Source organism: Varroa destructor, unplaced genomic scaffold (genome assembly GCF_002443255.2).
Source record: "Varroa destructor unplaced genomic scaffold, Vdes_3.0 BEIS01000004.1, whole genome shotgun sequence".
Classification (NCBI taxonomy): domain Eukaryota; kingdom Metazoa; phylum Arthropoda; class Arachnida; order Mesostigmata; family Varroidae; genus Varroa; species Varroa destructor.
In genome coordinates, this window is record NW_019211457.1 from 25,494,799 (window position 1) to 25,509,441 (window position 14,643).

The 14,643-nt window shown below is 40.8% G+C and overlaps 2 protein-coding genes across 2 annotated transcripts; both read right to left on the minus strand.

Annotated features, from left to right (window-relative positions):
- Positions 1 to 244: 244 nt before the first annotated feature.
- LOC111249856 (uncharacterized) lies at positions 245 to 11,219 on the minus strand. The gene is made up of 4 exons (XM_022804274.2): positions 11,137 to 11,219; positions 10,409 to 10,888; positions 5,964 to 6,500; positions 245 to 799 (listed from the first exon to the last, which is right to left on the minus strand). Exons 1-4 carry the CDS (start codon positions 11,143 to 11,145, stop codon positions 437 to 439), a joined length of 1,389 nt encoding a protein of 462 aa, XP_022660009.2. The 5' UTR covers positions 11,146 to 11,219; the 3' UTR covers positions 245 to 436.
- LOC111248959 (uncharacterized) lies at positions 2,647 to 3,422 on the minus strand. The gene is made up of 2 exons (XM_022802119.2): positions 3,298 to 3,422; positions 2,647 to 3,120 (listed from the first exon to the last, which is right to left on the minus strand). The coding sequence occupies exons 1-2, from the start codon at positions 3,304 to 3,306 to the stop codon at positions 2,719 to 2,721; spliced, it is 411 nt and encodes a 136-aa protein (XP_022657854.2). The 5' UTR covers positions 3,307 to 3,422; the 3' UTR covers positions 2,647 to 2,718.
- Positions 11,220 to 14,643: the final 3,424 nt, after the last annotated feature.

A 14,643-nucleotide genomic window follows, 5' to 3' on the forward strand; every position in this document is an offset into this window, starting at 1 on the left:
TATAACAGAAATGAATCTGCCTGAACGATCAGTGCCGTCGTGAAGTATTGGTATTAAGAGCTTTAGTCCTGTGTAAAAAACCATGCATATGTTAGTGCTATTGTCACATTTCGTGCCTGCCATGATATCAGCAATGGACAGACCCTTTTTGTTTAGCTTTACAAAAATTAACTCTGTATACACAGAATAACCTAACGGTATGCTGCACTCGATTCATACATCCAATAAGGAGTACACCTAGAACTTTCGATTTCCATGCCACTAAAGTTATTGCTTCGTTTCATTTATTTATACAAATCACAGGTTCTTTCTTGGCCAGATCTGAAACTAAAAATGGTCTCACAGATCACTTTGCTCTAGTCGAGTCCACCAGTGCTTAATAATGGCCGCAAGGAGGTACAGGAGCTTTCGATTCAGGTGTTGGGTCTAAATGCGTTTAGTAATGGCCGTATCCATGACCGTAGGCGGCAATAGGTGCGGGGATGCCAGCTCCGTGGTATCCGTAAGCGGGAGCAGCGGCGACCTTGGCAACCGGAGCGGCAATAGCGACGGGGGCAGGAGCCACGTGTTTGGTTACGGTCGAATACGAAGAAACGACAGGGGCAACGGCGACCTTAGCTAGGGGGGCAGCAATGGCGGCGCTACCATATCCAACTCCGTAGGCGGGAGCAACTATACCGGCGTGGCCATACCCGACTCCGAGGGCGGGGGCAGCATGGCCGTATCCAAGACCATAGGCGGGGGCGGCAACAACTCCAGCATGGGCTCCAGCCACAGCGAGGGCGATAACTGCGAGCGTCTGTATACCAGCAAACAACAATGTCAAAAGGAATTGGCACAGAAAACGATCATATAGTAAATGAAGCGTATCATTCCATTTAAGAAAAACCTTTTGAATATCGGTTGATAATGCAAAAACTTATCACACGTACGCCGAACATGATGATGAATCGAAGACGTAGTCTGCAAGTTGACTAATCTTGAACTTTTACGACGGATATTTATACGGTTCTCTTGTTCTCAGTGGTCGGATGGGCGCTACTGTTGCCGGATGCCGCACATCATATCCTCTCCCACTGAACGCTTACTAAACTGACACAGAATATTTAGCTATGCCAAAACTAACCAGTCACTGACCATCGCCGCTAAAAGTAGGGTAAGCCAAAAGCTAAGCTATAAATTTTTAATCGTTCTACAAATTGGATTCATAATAAATCGGGTCGATGCATCTTTGAGGGCTTAATTCATCGCATACTTATCATACGTATATGGATAAATTTGGTTTAATAAGATATGCTTCTTGATTTGTACCTATCCCGAAATATAGTAAATCACATTCTGTTCCATTTCCGAAAGCCACCAATTGAACGACCAAGATGTCATATTACGCTTGGCAGACCTCGCACAGAAGCTTCTCTCATTTATTTAGTCCAAAAAGAGCTACACACTTTATAGATTAGACATAAATTCACGTATCGCAATTTTAATTGTGATATCTTCGTCGATTGTACGGACGTAAAGAAGTGAGTTTGTAAAAATCTTCCCTCCCTCGATATAACTTCGGCGGTTTCTAAGCGTGCAGGCCTTAACCCGTTTCAAAGGTAAACTACTTTCAATCACCGGCGCTAATGGCAAAGTGGCTTTGGGAATAAGTATTCGAGGGCGTTTTGCGTTTACGACGATTCGATCTTCAAAATCTAGACGGTACTCATTCCCAACTTGTCGAAGCAATACGATCAAATCTGCAAAGAGTCGACTGCCCGGGACACAGATGTAGTCTTGCCGCGTTACTCAAATACGCAGACATAATTAGCAGGGTTCATTATTTATAAGGAAAATAAGGTGCGTCTAAGGTCGCACCTTTTCTGAACGCTTATTCAGTATCACGGCTTAACATCTGAAACGAATAAAAATTGTCCAAAAAGGATGCCTATTGCGGTTATTGCGGTAAAAAAAAAAAAAAACTCTTCTACAAGTAAAACTTTGGACACAAAATATAATTCGTACAAATAATTATTCTTAAAAATGATCATAATAACCCTATGTGGCCAGCTTAGCAGGTTAAAAAGGGCTATCTTGTTCTAGACAAGACTAAAGGTCACCTTCGACCTACAGAATCTAAATGTTCTAGCTGCGATCTATACGTTCAAATGTGAGGTTTTGAATGCTGCTACGGACAGACAAAAAGCGAATACAATGAATTGTATCTGCCTCGAGTGCCTGGATCAGCATTTTGAATTGACGCCATCCTTCCTGTCACTCTAGGAAGTGCTTAAAGAATACTATACGAATGAGGCTAGCACGTATGAAACTTTGGTAACTGTGCACTTAATTAATTAACAAAATTTCGATAAACGACACCGCGAAGTTATGTTGCGCTTTGTCGTATCAATTTTCGTTAATCAAATCTCAGAATCTTTGTATAATACGACTCATAATTGCTGGACACTTCACGCCTTGGATCAGAAAAAGAAAAGCTTCAAACCCGCTGAAATTTCCATCGGTGATGATTGCTATGTTTGACATAAAGTGAGGGGATTCAACTATGCCAGCGACCTTTGACAAAAACCAAATGGAGTATTTCCGCTTACCGTTTCATTTACTTACTACTACTGTGAATTCTCTATAAGTGAAAAGTTCAACATATGCTTTTTAAATTTACATTTATTTGTACACGACTATCGCAATGATTATCTGACCGTACAGCAATTGGCTCGTTTAATAGACCTTGCCATAGCCAAGCCCGTATCCGCTGCCGTAGACAGCAACTGGGGCGGCGACGGCAGCTCCATGGTATCCGTAGGCGGGGGCAGCCAAAACGGGAGCAGCGGCTACCTTAGCAACGGGGGCGGCAACAGCAACAGGGGCATGAGCGACATGCTTGGTCACGGTTGAGTACGAAGACACGACAGGGGCAGCGGCGACCTTGGCCACAGGGGCAGCAATGGCGGCATGGCCGTATCCGAGGCCGTAGGCGGGGGCAGCTACAGCGGCGTGGCCGTACCCGACTCCATAGACGGGAGCGGTGATAGCAGCGCCACTGTATCCAAGGCCATAGGCGGGAGCGGCGATGCCTCCAGCGTAAGCTCCAGCTACGGCGAGGGTGACGACGGCGAGCTTCTATAACGTCAGGCAAAAAAAAAATATGCATTTACAGGAGTTTCAACCCATGGTAAGGATAACTCACATTAGAGACAACAAGCAAATACAATGAAACGAGGCCATCATACTTATAGGACACAACTTTCAAATGGGTCTATTGTCCGTTGTCAGTTTATCACCGATTAGCGTACTTACAGCAAACATGTTGAATGTTTTAGAATTTGTTGCAAGTGATTCTGAATGTTAGCTGAACAGCTTTTATACTTTAACTTTGCACTGGCAAGGGCTGCCATCTTCTTACCGCCGCCCCAAAGTAATGGACGACGTCATACGTTACTGAACCGGATGGGTGACTATCAGTTACAGAAGATTCTAGCGACCCAACACAGACTGGCATAGCCTGGACGGCGTTATAGCTAATAGACGAAACGTCGTGGAAACTTTGAAAGATATATTCGTTCGGCAAATTCATACTATCATACGGCATCTCATTAAATGTCAAAGCATAGAGAAGTTTGTTAAGCACTAGCAGAACTCCAACCTTTCCCAAGATATGTACTTGATTCATATGTCCGATCTGAAATCTGAGTCTGCGCCACCATACCCATTATCTTGCGCATTTGTCTAGCAGACCGACCAGTGTTGAAGTAACACACGCATTTTACATGCGGATATAAAGTTCTCACACGTCTATTATCGACTCGAATGTCTGAACTCGATCGCCTTTGTCAGAAGTCGACGTTAGCTGATAGTAGATCTCGAGAGAGGATAAAATCATCTCACGCTACGAATTCACGTCACGCTGACGTCCCTCAACGGTGGTCACAGTTCGTATGTATGCAAGCGTATGGTTGCAAACACCCTTACTCTTAATATGGCTTTATCGTTTCACTATCAAAATCCTCTGATGAACTCTTCTCTAGTTCAATTTTGTTCAATGATCCATTAATTATATAATAAAATAGTGTTGACCCAGCAAAGAAAACGCTTTTTAGCGGTAATCCAATGTGTCGACCTGGGGTGTCAGGTTGGCAAAAGGCCAAATAGGCTATTCATATTTTTCCAAGGAATAATATGATGGAGTAGAAAAATAAGTATAGTAATGAACAATAAAACAATATTTAAATTTGTTAATTGACGGAAGATTGAATCTTAAGAAATACCATTATACGTGCTTACGTTCGTTTAACGTACAAAACAGTTACGGTCAACGATAGTACTAGAATATGGGTCTTCCAAAACTGCCAATAGATATACGTGTATTACAGAGTGGAAACTTCGATAGAATGTTTATTCTTTCTGTCAAGGTTGCCTCTTGAAATTTATATGAACACAATGAAAAGTACCAAAAAAAAACATGGCTTCCTCTGAAAGTGGGAATTAGTAACCTAACGAAACCATTTTGAAAGCAGCTATATGTCAAGATTGCGGCAGCTAAGACGTACGTTTTGCTATTTGCTTACGTTCGAATACACCTAAATGGATGATACGTTAAAACTGAATTTGGTAACGTCTTTTTATTGTATTTGTATATTTTGACGTATACGTAGCCAGATGCTACTGAATCTACGGAAGATATCCTTTTTGACAAATTCATTGAGTTTGAAGATTGTTCTTCAATAGTTATTTTTCGTAGACGTGAACTCGTGTATCACTGAACTACACGTTCTCACAGTTATCCTTAACAGAATCTCTGGTTTGTTCAAATACCATTCCGAGCAGCACATTTTTAAGTGAGAGCATTATCTAGCCAATAATAAGCTCTAGAGAAATTTGCCTTTCTGCTACTTCGTTTTCTGTTAGGTTATCTACTAGATGTCTTATTAAATGGTTCGAAGCTATTTAACGGATGAAAGGCATGAATATCTTTTAAACCGTATAGGTAGAATGATTATATTAAGGCCAGCCGTTTAAAAGCTTTTTGATGGCCACGTACTTGTGATTTACATTACCATACTTAATCTCATTATCGATGGCTTGCTTCAATGAAAAGTTGTCAGTTGTTGCGTGTTCCAACATATGGAAGTAGTCAAATTCATACGGAACTTCCTCACCTGTCCGGCTTCATTTCGAGCCCGATCCTTCCTTAATGGGTGGCATACACTAACTTAAGTTACTTATCTAATAACAGTGTGGTTGTTTGTTAGTAATCGCTTCGCTATAGGATTCTTTAATTCATGAGGAACTCATTTTTAATGTTTTTCAGCTTCGTCTCTAGTGTCTTCATTGAGATGTGATACCACATGTTTTGATGAACCTCATACTGAGTCGCCAGTGAGCGCATCAACCGTATTCGGTTTCGTTAAAGCTTCCGTTACTATAAAAACTTACTTGACCGTTTAACGCCCTAAGATATAGTCACCTCTTTTAATGCCTTATAGCTCCCGATTTTCGTTGTTGAAATTATGGCGCTAGCATCAGACCGTTCTTTCATTAACGGCCTCCTTTATTGATCAATCTTTTTACCAACCTTCGGTAAATGCATGCCACTAGCGCCCTCATCTTCGATAAATAAAATATCGATCTTCAGCCACAAATCATATCGTCGCCCCTAAATTTATTATTATTTGATTATATTCGATCAGCTTAGAAGCATAGATAACGAAGCCCCTGATATAAATCGTTACCAAAGGTAGTCTATTAGTAACGTGTAGTTTTTCAGTTATTCATCGTTCTTTATCCGTCAATGGCTCTAGATGATCTAGCGTAAATTGTTCTATTTTTCTTTCAGATCCATCTACTATATTGCTCGCGTGATTTGTGTTAACACAAATGTTTTTATTGCATTTGTTTACAAAATTACAGTTAGCTTCTCAACGACCGGCTTAGTAGTGTCCGTGGCTTTGATGAGCGACCTTAACCACGGGGGCAGCAAAGTGAGCTCCATATGTTCTGTAAACAGGGGCAGCCAGGACAGACGTAGGGACGTTGGCAATGGGGGCGGCAAGGGTAGCTCCGTGATATCCGTAGCCAGCGGCATGGCTATAAACGGGAGCGGCAAGGACAGGGGCAGCAGCTGCTTTCGTAATAGGGGCGGCGGCAACGGCAGCTTCTTGGTGTCCGTAGGCGGCCGATTGGCCGTAGATGGGAGCCGCAAGAACTGGGTTGTCAGCGATCTTGGCAACAGGGGCATGAGCCACGTGCTTGCTTACGGTCGAGTACGAGGAAACGACTGGAGCATGCGCGACCTTAGCCACAGGCGTGGCAAGAGTGGCCAGGCCGTATCCGTGTACGTAGGCGGCCATGGGAGCTCCGTAAGTGTGACCGTGTGCAGGAGCAGCCGGAGTATCACTGTGAGCGGCAGCGCTGGTGGCAGCGGAATCATACCCAAAAGCGTAAGGGGGAGCGGCAATAGATCCCGAGGCGGTTTTCTCTAAATCCACAATAAAACGTCTAGTCTTAAAAAAGCAAATTGTTATTAATCCGTTTAAAGTTAGTCGTTGCCAGTTATTACGGTCGAGATTCACTGATTTTCCAAATCGTATTCCGCTTTCGCACTTCCTCGTACGACATGTTGTTTCAATTGAAGTCTTGTCGTACTAGTTCAGTTGAAATAAGAACATATCATTCGTTGAATCACGATCAGGCTGCCCGCAATGGCGTACGCGTATAACCATAGAATGGACTCATGCATAGAAATTATGCACGTTGCATGCTGAGTGTGGAGCCGTGCGTTACATACAGCGAACATATCTGTTTGATTCTTGCTTGTATTGCTTTATGTCAAAGAGACGAACTGGTATTGATATTTGCTGTTAGATAGATTTTTATACAACGAAAACTCGAAGCTCATGAACCGTTGCCCGATAAAGGTTCAGGGGCACAGTCAATTCGGGCGGGCAATCGATACACGAAACGTAGTGACAGCTTAATCCGATCAGCAGAACACATACGATTATATCGTTCGGCGCGCATCACCAACGATGTGTACTGGACGGCTAACGGGATGATGGCATCAATGCGAAAGCAGGAGAGACCGTCATCCGACAAGACGAAGTGCAAAAAATAGATTCGGTGGTATTACGCCTGTCCGTGCTACTTCATTCATTCTATTCAAGTAGTGAACTAATTTAAGTGCCATCTTCTGATATGACAAATTTAATAAGCTTCATACCAAGAAGTTCTTCGAATGCTTGACACTGACACACTACGATAGTTTGGAACCATTTTTAGTCGAGGTGGTCGGATCGCACTATAATGGGTGATATGTTTAGTATTAGGTTAATCCTGAAACTCTACACGAACCGTAGCAGTGATCTATTTAAAAATACGTTACGAGCTATAAGTTTCTCAAAGCGTGAAGTACCACGCTAGATCGAAACCCCTTCTGTGCTGCTAGCAAACTTAGAACTATGGCCGCTGGCATATGAGCGGTTTATATGTATATTTTCAAATATATCACTATATATACGGCCGAATCTTAATCAGAGATTAGTTCCTGCATCATCGATTGCTGCACAAAGATGTGTATCTCCTTGGACGGTACACCACTATTTGTAGAGGATTCAAAAAGCAGATTCAAGTTTTTCATCACTCCTGCATATTCGAAATTTCTCAGTGCATAGACAGAGAGGTAGTAGTAGTAGTAGTAGTAGTAATTGATTCTGACTTTTAAAATACGGGCAGCAAATAAAGGGCAGGACAAATGCATGGGCTTTATCCCATCATATGTGGGATAGTTGGTTTTCATTGGGTACGGATGACGTGTATCTGCACGAGATACGCTATGATTTAAGTACGAAGCAGCGTTATGCATCGGATTGGACACCAATCAGGCATACCGATTTTAAAATTAAATTTCCTTAGCTCATACATTTCATCAATACGATTGTATTTTTATAAACGCTATAACTATTCTCAGAATATAATATATAGTATAATTAAATAAACTATAATATAGAATCGTGTAGGCAACGTTTTCAAACTAGGCCAAAACATTTGCTTCTCAGAAGACCAAGAGGGGTTACTTCATTGACCAGTAATTCACTAACTGTAATAATGAAGTAATTTATCGAACATATCTACTAATTGTATACTACGCCATGGGACTTTCAGGAGTTGTCCTACTTTTATTTAGCTTCAAACCTTATTGTGTCTTCCGGTGTCTTTGTAATTATAATTAGCTACATATACCTCTGAAATAACTATTATCTATCTAGTTCATCGGGAAAACGATACAATTTAGAGAGCGACAAAGGTGATATGGGCGTAAATTGTGAGCGAACTCATGCCTCATTTCCTGATGAAATAAAGTTTGCTCTATTTACATATATATGTATGTATATATATATATATAACCTTCTTCTTAAGTTGTCCTTCTTAAAACTTAACACTAAGTTTGATCGTTGCCTATAAGGAAGGGGTCTTAATCAATTCGGTAGATCTTTTGATTTCAAATAAGACTTATACCTTTTCTTATATAGAACTTAAAGCTTTTCCAACTTGATTAAGACCTTAACTGATTTTCGTTACCGACATGTAGGCACAGTCTATGATAGCGTGCAGTAGTTCCTGTTATACTTAATAAAAATCAACAATAATGTATATCGAAAATGTTTACCGACCTTATTTAACTTATTCTTATTTTGTGAAGATGTTTTTTTATTTCACCATTCAGTGATACTAGAACCTCTGCTTGTTTTCCGAAAAGTTATTAACATATTTTGAAATATTTAACCATGTCTTAAATGCTCGAGGTTTTTTAAATATCGTACGTTTCCTTTCGATTTAAAAAACTTTAAACAACTTTTTTTTTTTCAATTTCAATGAAGTAAGTTTAGCGCTATAAGAGTTATAGTTCTCTATATAATCAAATATAAAAAGGATTATAAGGTTATGGCGAGAGTTCTACTGTGGTAATACTCCTTCTTAATGAAAATTGTAAGGGGATCTATTCGAGGTTCTAAGATCGGTGCCAGCTGTAGCAAATCTCATGTTTTCAGCACATGTTTTTCATGTTATTATAGCCTTCTAAAACTTAACGATTTCAAGATAAATTAAAAAAAAAATATTTTTTTTATTCATCCTATATGTTTAGCTATATATTCATCTTGTATATTTACCCTGTATTTTCAGCTGATAATAACAAGAGCTTTCGTAACGTTATTGATATATAACATTATTACCGAAACACGTATGTGATTCATTTAATCTTATTGTTTGACGTTTGGATAGAGAAGTAAAATAATCCAGTATTGACCCATTTTTTGGTAGTTTCCCATTTTTTCTGTTTAATTAATTTTAATCTACATTTTTTAAGAAGCTCTAACCTATCAGCTAGATGCTTGCGATATTAGTTCAGATACTTAGCTGTTAGTTATATAGCCGTAGAGGCAAACGACCGTTCTGTCGTTTTATTAGGGGTCCTCTTTTTTTACCTTGATTTAATAAACCATATTTTTCCTGTGTGAACATCATTTTGAAAACTATTTATTTAGTGTTCAACTATTACAATGGAGTGAATGACTCAGTGCCTCACCTGTCAAAGTTAGAAACGAATTCTCCCGCATCCCCTTCATTTTTTTTAGGGTTATTAATTTAGAACATGTAATTTCAGCTACTTCGGCACAAATGGAGTTGGCTGGTCATTGAAATTATGGTTATTTTATCCCTCAGACATAAATAAAAAATATCTTTAAATAGTCTAAAAACAGCATTGTACCATACCTTCGGCGAAGATCATGTTCTTTATTCCCTTTGTGTTGAGAAGGCGTTCAAAGTTTCTAGAAAAATACAACGACGTGTTTTTGCCTCCATGTCAATATCGTGCTGTTGTTTTTCTACAAGTACCCGACCTGTTTCGAGTAAGGCTTTATAATATTTTAAAGAATCGACTATTTTGATGATAATTTTGATAGGCGTCTTACCTAGAGTGCTTAATTATTATTGTTAGTTTTATTCAGAAATTTATTTATGTGCGCAGTAGGTGCTCCGTTAAAGAGGTGCTTCTTACGCCACCAAAGTTCCGTAAATTAAAGATCTCCGTGTCTGGAAGCCACAAATCAACGTAAAAATATCGTTCTTACATATATCATTTTATAAAGTTAAATTATGGAAAACTTGAGCATAAATTGAGTTTTCCTCTTAATTGCACCTATGCACAAATGTTTAGCTCTGCAACAAGCTGGCCAAGACGACTCCATTACTGAGGACGGTCCACCGACGAAACATGCTCCTATATATTCTACTTACCACTATTTTGTTAACAACAACAAATTTGTCATCGTTTGTTCGACAATAAGTATTTTTATTTCATTTTTTACAAATCTACAAATTGTATCACAGTCTGCCTTTAGATAACTGCTTAATAATGTCCGTATCCATGGCCGTAGACGAGGGGAGCAGCATGAGCTATTTTAGCCACAGGGGGGGCAAGATGAGCTCCATAGGAGCTGTAAGCGGGGGCAGCCAAGACAGGCGCAGCATGGGCAACCTTGGCAATAGGGGCGGCTAGGGCAGCTCCGTGATACCCGTAAGTGGCATGGCCGTGGGCCGGAGCAGCAAAAACGGGGGCGGCAGCAACCTTGGCGACAGGAGCATGAGCTACGTGTTTGGTTATGGTCGAGTATGAGGAGACGACGGGAGCATGGGCGACCTTAGCCACGGGGGCGGCGAGGGCGGCATGGCCGTATCCGTGTCCGTAAGTGGCCGCGGGGGCAGCGAGAGCGTGACCATATGCAGGAGCAGCTAAAGCATGGCCATAAACTGGACCGGCAATGGCAGCGTGACCATAGCCAAGGTGAGTGGCGCGGGCTCCAGCGACAGCGAGGCCGACGAGAGCAATTTTCTACAAAAGGTATATTAAGGGAAACAAACAGGATAGAGAAAAATAGAATACATGTTATGATTTCGAAAAAAAAAACTCGATGGGCACATATAAATAGCAGTAGGTGAAATCAACAGCTAGTTGCCTTAATGGCAGAGCCTCTCAACAGGGTGGTCTGGAGCAGAACGAAAGTGATTTTACGCTCACTGGGTTAAACACTATCCTATATTACAAAATGGGTGTGGATACGGTGAGCGTTTGGCACATACAGCGAACATGTTGTAGACTAATTGTTATATTTAGCTGACTGCGAGACAAACTGATTCCGCCTTTACGATGACGAGCTTTTATACAACGATCCTTAATGGTTCCTTCAAATCCTTTCCCACGACCGTATACTGACACCGCCTAGGGCCCGATTGAGCTAAGTGGGTGGGTCATTGCCGCATTTACGTCGCCAGAAATTTTCATGCGATCTAACTGGAAGCTCAATTACATCGGAAGGTAAAAGCGGGTCTCTGACCATATAAAAATTTCCCCCAGTTGAAAGATTCAAGAAATACTGAGACTGATACTATAGAAGATGATGACACAGTATATACTTAGTTACAGTATTTAAGCCATATTAATGTGTATTCTTTTCGCATCGTGTATTCTTCTATTAGGCTGTTGTTGAGATTCGACATTATTAGCTTGTCTATCTTAAACCCCCGAGCTAGCTCTCATAGTGCTAGCCAAATCATCTATCGTGAGGCGTAGGAACGCCATTGTTATGGCCGATTTTGTACTTAAAAAAAGTACAATATTCGTCGATAGTTTCAATAATCTAGCCTATAACCAATACACAAAGTTTAACTTCAGTTAAGCTTTGTACTTGGAATTAATCTTGTACAATGCATCCATAGTAGAATGACTTACTAAATAAATGCAGAGACCACAAAGAGTAGCAACCATTCATAAAAAGATTCTAGACCCTTTGTCTGCCGAAATCTGGAGACTGCCAACTAGAAACAATTATAACGCGAACGCTTATGTCGTAGATGTGACTGATTTTTAGGCATTGTAATTGATAATGTTGCTCTATGTTATGAATGTGATATAAGATCGCACGTGAGGCCTACGTACGTCTAAGGTACGGGAACAGCAAATCCTTAACATGCAAAAACTCCCGTAATCGTTACAAAACCAAGTGGTCAAGCTAGCATATTGAAAGCAGATTTACAGAGGGAACGGTAAACGCTTAGGTAGGATCGGTAGGTGATCTAAGTTTAAGTACATATGAAGTGGTTTTTATATTTTTAGCTCACTCTCTGTGGATATAAGAATGTCAATCTATTAAGAGATTATATCATGTTTTGTAAACCTATATTCAATATCTTTGTAACCGTTGCTTACTGTCCGCGGCGCGGTGAAATCCCTCCGTGTCTACTGAAGCCTATTAAACTTGCATACTCCTTTAAAGCTTGACGAAACATTCTCATTTAATAAACAAACCAATATGGTCATACAATTAAATATAACTAGACATTTAGAGAAAATTAGTAAAGGGTTTCAATCGCAAAAAGGAAATGTACACTTACGTTATTATTAGTACACCGGTCGAAAAATTCTTGCTATTCACTACCTGTATAATAATGCCGGCCTCGATCTCAAGCCTAAAATTGCCGAGGCTTCGTGCAGCCTATAGTGGCGAAGAAGTTCCGCAGCAATGGTTAGCCTGCGAAAGGTTTTCACTTGTTTCCCAGATCTAGCAGACCTTTCGCTTATATAATAAACTTTTGTTGTCGAATCGTGTAAACGTTCAAGTGAGCGTAATTGCTAGAAGGTCTTCCCGATTATGTCAACAACGCTACGTACCGTAAAAACACAGGGATTATTCGCCTATCGTTAACGGGCTTGTCAGTCTAACTGAAACATAGGCAAGAGTTACCTAAGGCTATCGTGTTCTTGGCCAACAAAATAAAAGCTATGCACCTATATAGGGTTAGAGTCGATAGTTTTGGGGGTAAGTTCTTTTGTGAAGCCAGAAATCTGATTTCTCTCCATTAAACGGGAAAAATGGCCTAAAAGTTCGTCGTGATTAGTCCTGAATAGGCATATCCGTAGGATACAGTACAGTGGCAAACATGTTAGTCAAACAAAGTTCAAATAATATGGAAAAACTACTAAGTCTCAAAGAATAATTAAATCAGGTAGGCATGGTAGCTATCAGTCCGGTGCTTTTCCCGCTACGGGCCGCAAAAATGTAATTTTTGCTTTTTCAATAAAATAGCGTTAGAATAGGATTCTTTATGTATCGATAAAGTTCTTTCTTCTTATATTTGAAACATCTGACCACGAAACAGGCAACCATCGTACATGACGAAAAGGTTTCAATACTTAAAAATCGCCTTTTTGTAATTAGTTCTGTTGAAGCCAGTTATTCTATTGCAAGAAAGCTCAGAAGAACATTGTCAGTATTGCCATACGAACAGGCAGGCTATCAGAAACAGTCGCCGACGCTACGGTGATAAAAACCATTTACTTTGTGAATGCAATGCAGCACCGAGAAATAGGACAGCCAAATCGATGTGATACTATATTGATGCATAAGAAGTAAACAAAAGGAAACCATATAGTTTGATATGGGTGCAGTATGTTTGGAAATCGAGCCTAAGCTAAGCTCGGCCCTATTGACACTGTACTATCGTAAAAAACAACTATCGTTTCCCGCTAGGTAGCCAAAACAATGCAATTGTTCTTCATTGTCGTCTTCTATTATTGATTAAATATGATTGGGGCCATTATGAACAGCTAAATGTAACTACTGGCGAGTGTCATTATAACAAGCATGTCTGTGCGGGTATGGCATCCTTCGTTATCGAGCCGTCGGCCTCGCTAGCTTTTTTTGCAGTACTTCTGCTGCTTCTTGTTCTGTTGTTATTATATTGCGTTGCAGGCGTCGCTGGATCCTGTCAACATTTGTCGATCAACGGCAGCCAGTTAATTACAGAACTCTTAACCACCATACGCAGTATATAGGTGATCAACAGCGTAAACCGGAGCCCACTATGGACACGCTCATGTGCATTCGACCTTCAGCCATCATCACAATCATTATATTATCATCATGAATATCGAAGCTTCAGTTGTATTCATCGCTTGTGTGACTTATCTTCGTCTCCTGATTCTGAAGCTCTCTCTCACTCGCTCGCTGGCTGGCTGGCTGGCTCCGTGTATCACCGAGTCAATTTTCGGGTGGGGTAACAAAACGTGTGTGTTTCAGTGAGTGACGAAGACAACTTCTGTTTCTGTTCATGATCCGCTATGTTGCCTTCGCGCAAGCAACGACTGACGCTCTAGACAGGCTACTTGTGAGGGCCGGCTGGGCTCGTCGACTTTTCTCGTCGTCATTTCTACCGCGATTGCACAGAATATAGTGCATTTCGTTCCATTGTGGCCATTACCTACATAATAATAATGATCTATCGCTACTACTCGCAGTTGTAGCAGTGACTATAGTATAAATCGAATGATTCGACCATCATCAGGTACCGGGTTGCGCATTGCCTCGCATCGTCACTTGAGCAGACCGCAACGACGACGACGGTAATGATGATGATTTTTACTGATGGTCGCAGTCCGATCCTCTGCAGGAGCTGTTTCGTGGACGGAGTGATCCGAGGGCGGAAGTTACCGGACGCCTTTGTTAAACCAACTGTGTGTACGATCGATACTGCTCCGTTGTTTGCTTCTGCTAATAATCCACTATTGCCAGCTAACTTTACCTTTGTGTT

Coding starts and splice junctions, on each gene's coding strand:
- LOC111249856 (XM_022804274.2), bottom strand. Junction 6,501..10,408: donor GCCATGGATACGGACATTAT/TAAGCAGTTATC, acceptor TGCTTTTTTAAG/ACTAGACGTTTTATTGTGGA. Junction 800..5,963: donor CTCACTTTGCTGCCCCCGTG/GTTAAGGTCGCT, acceptor GCTGGTATACAG/ACGCTCGCAGTTATCGCCCT.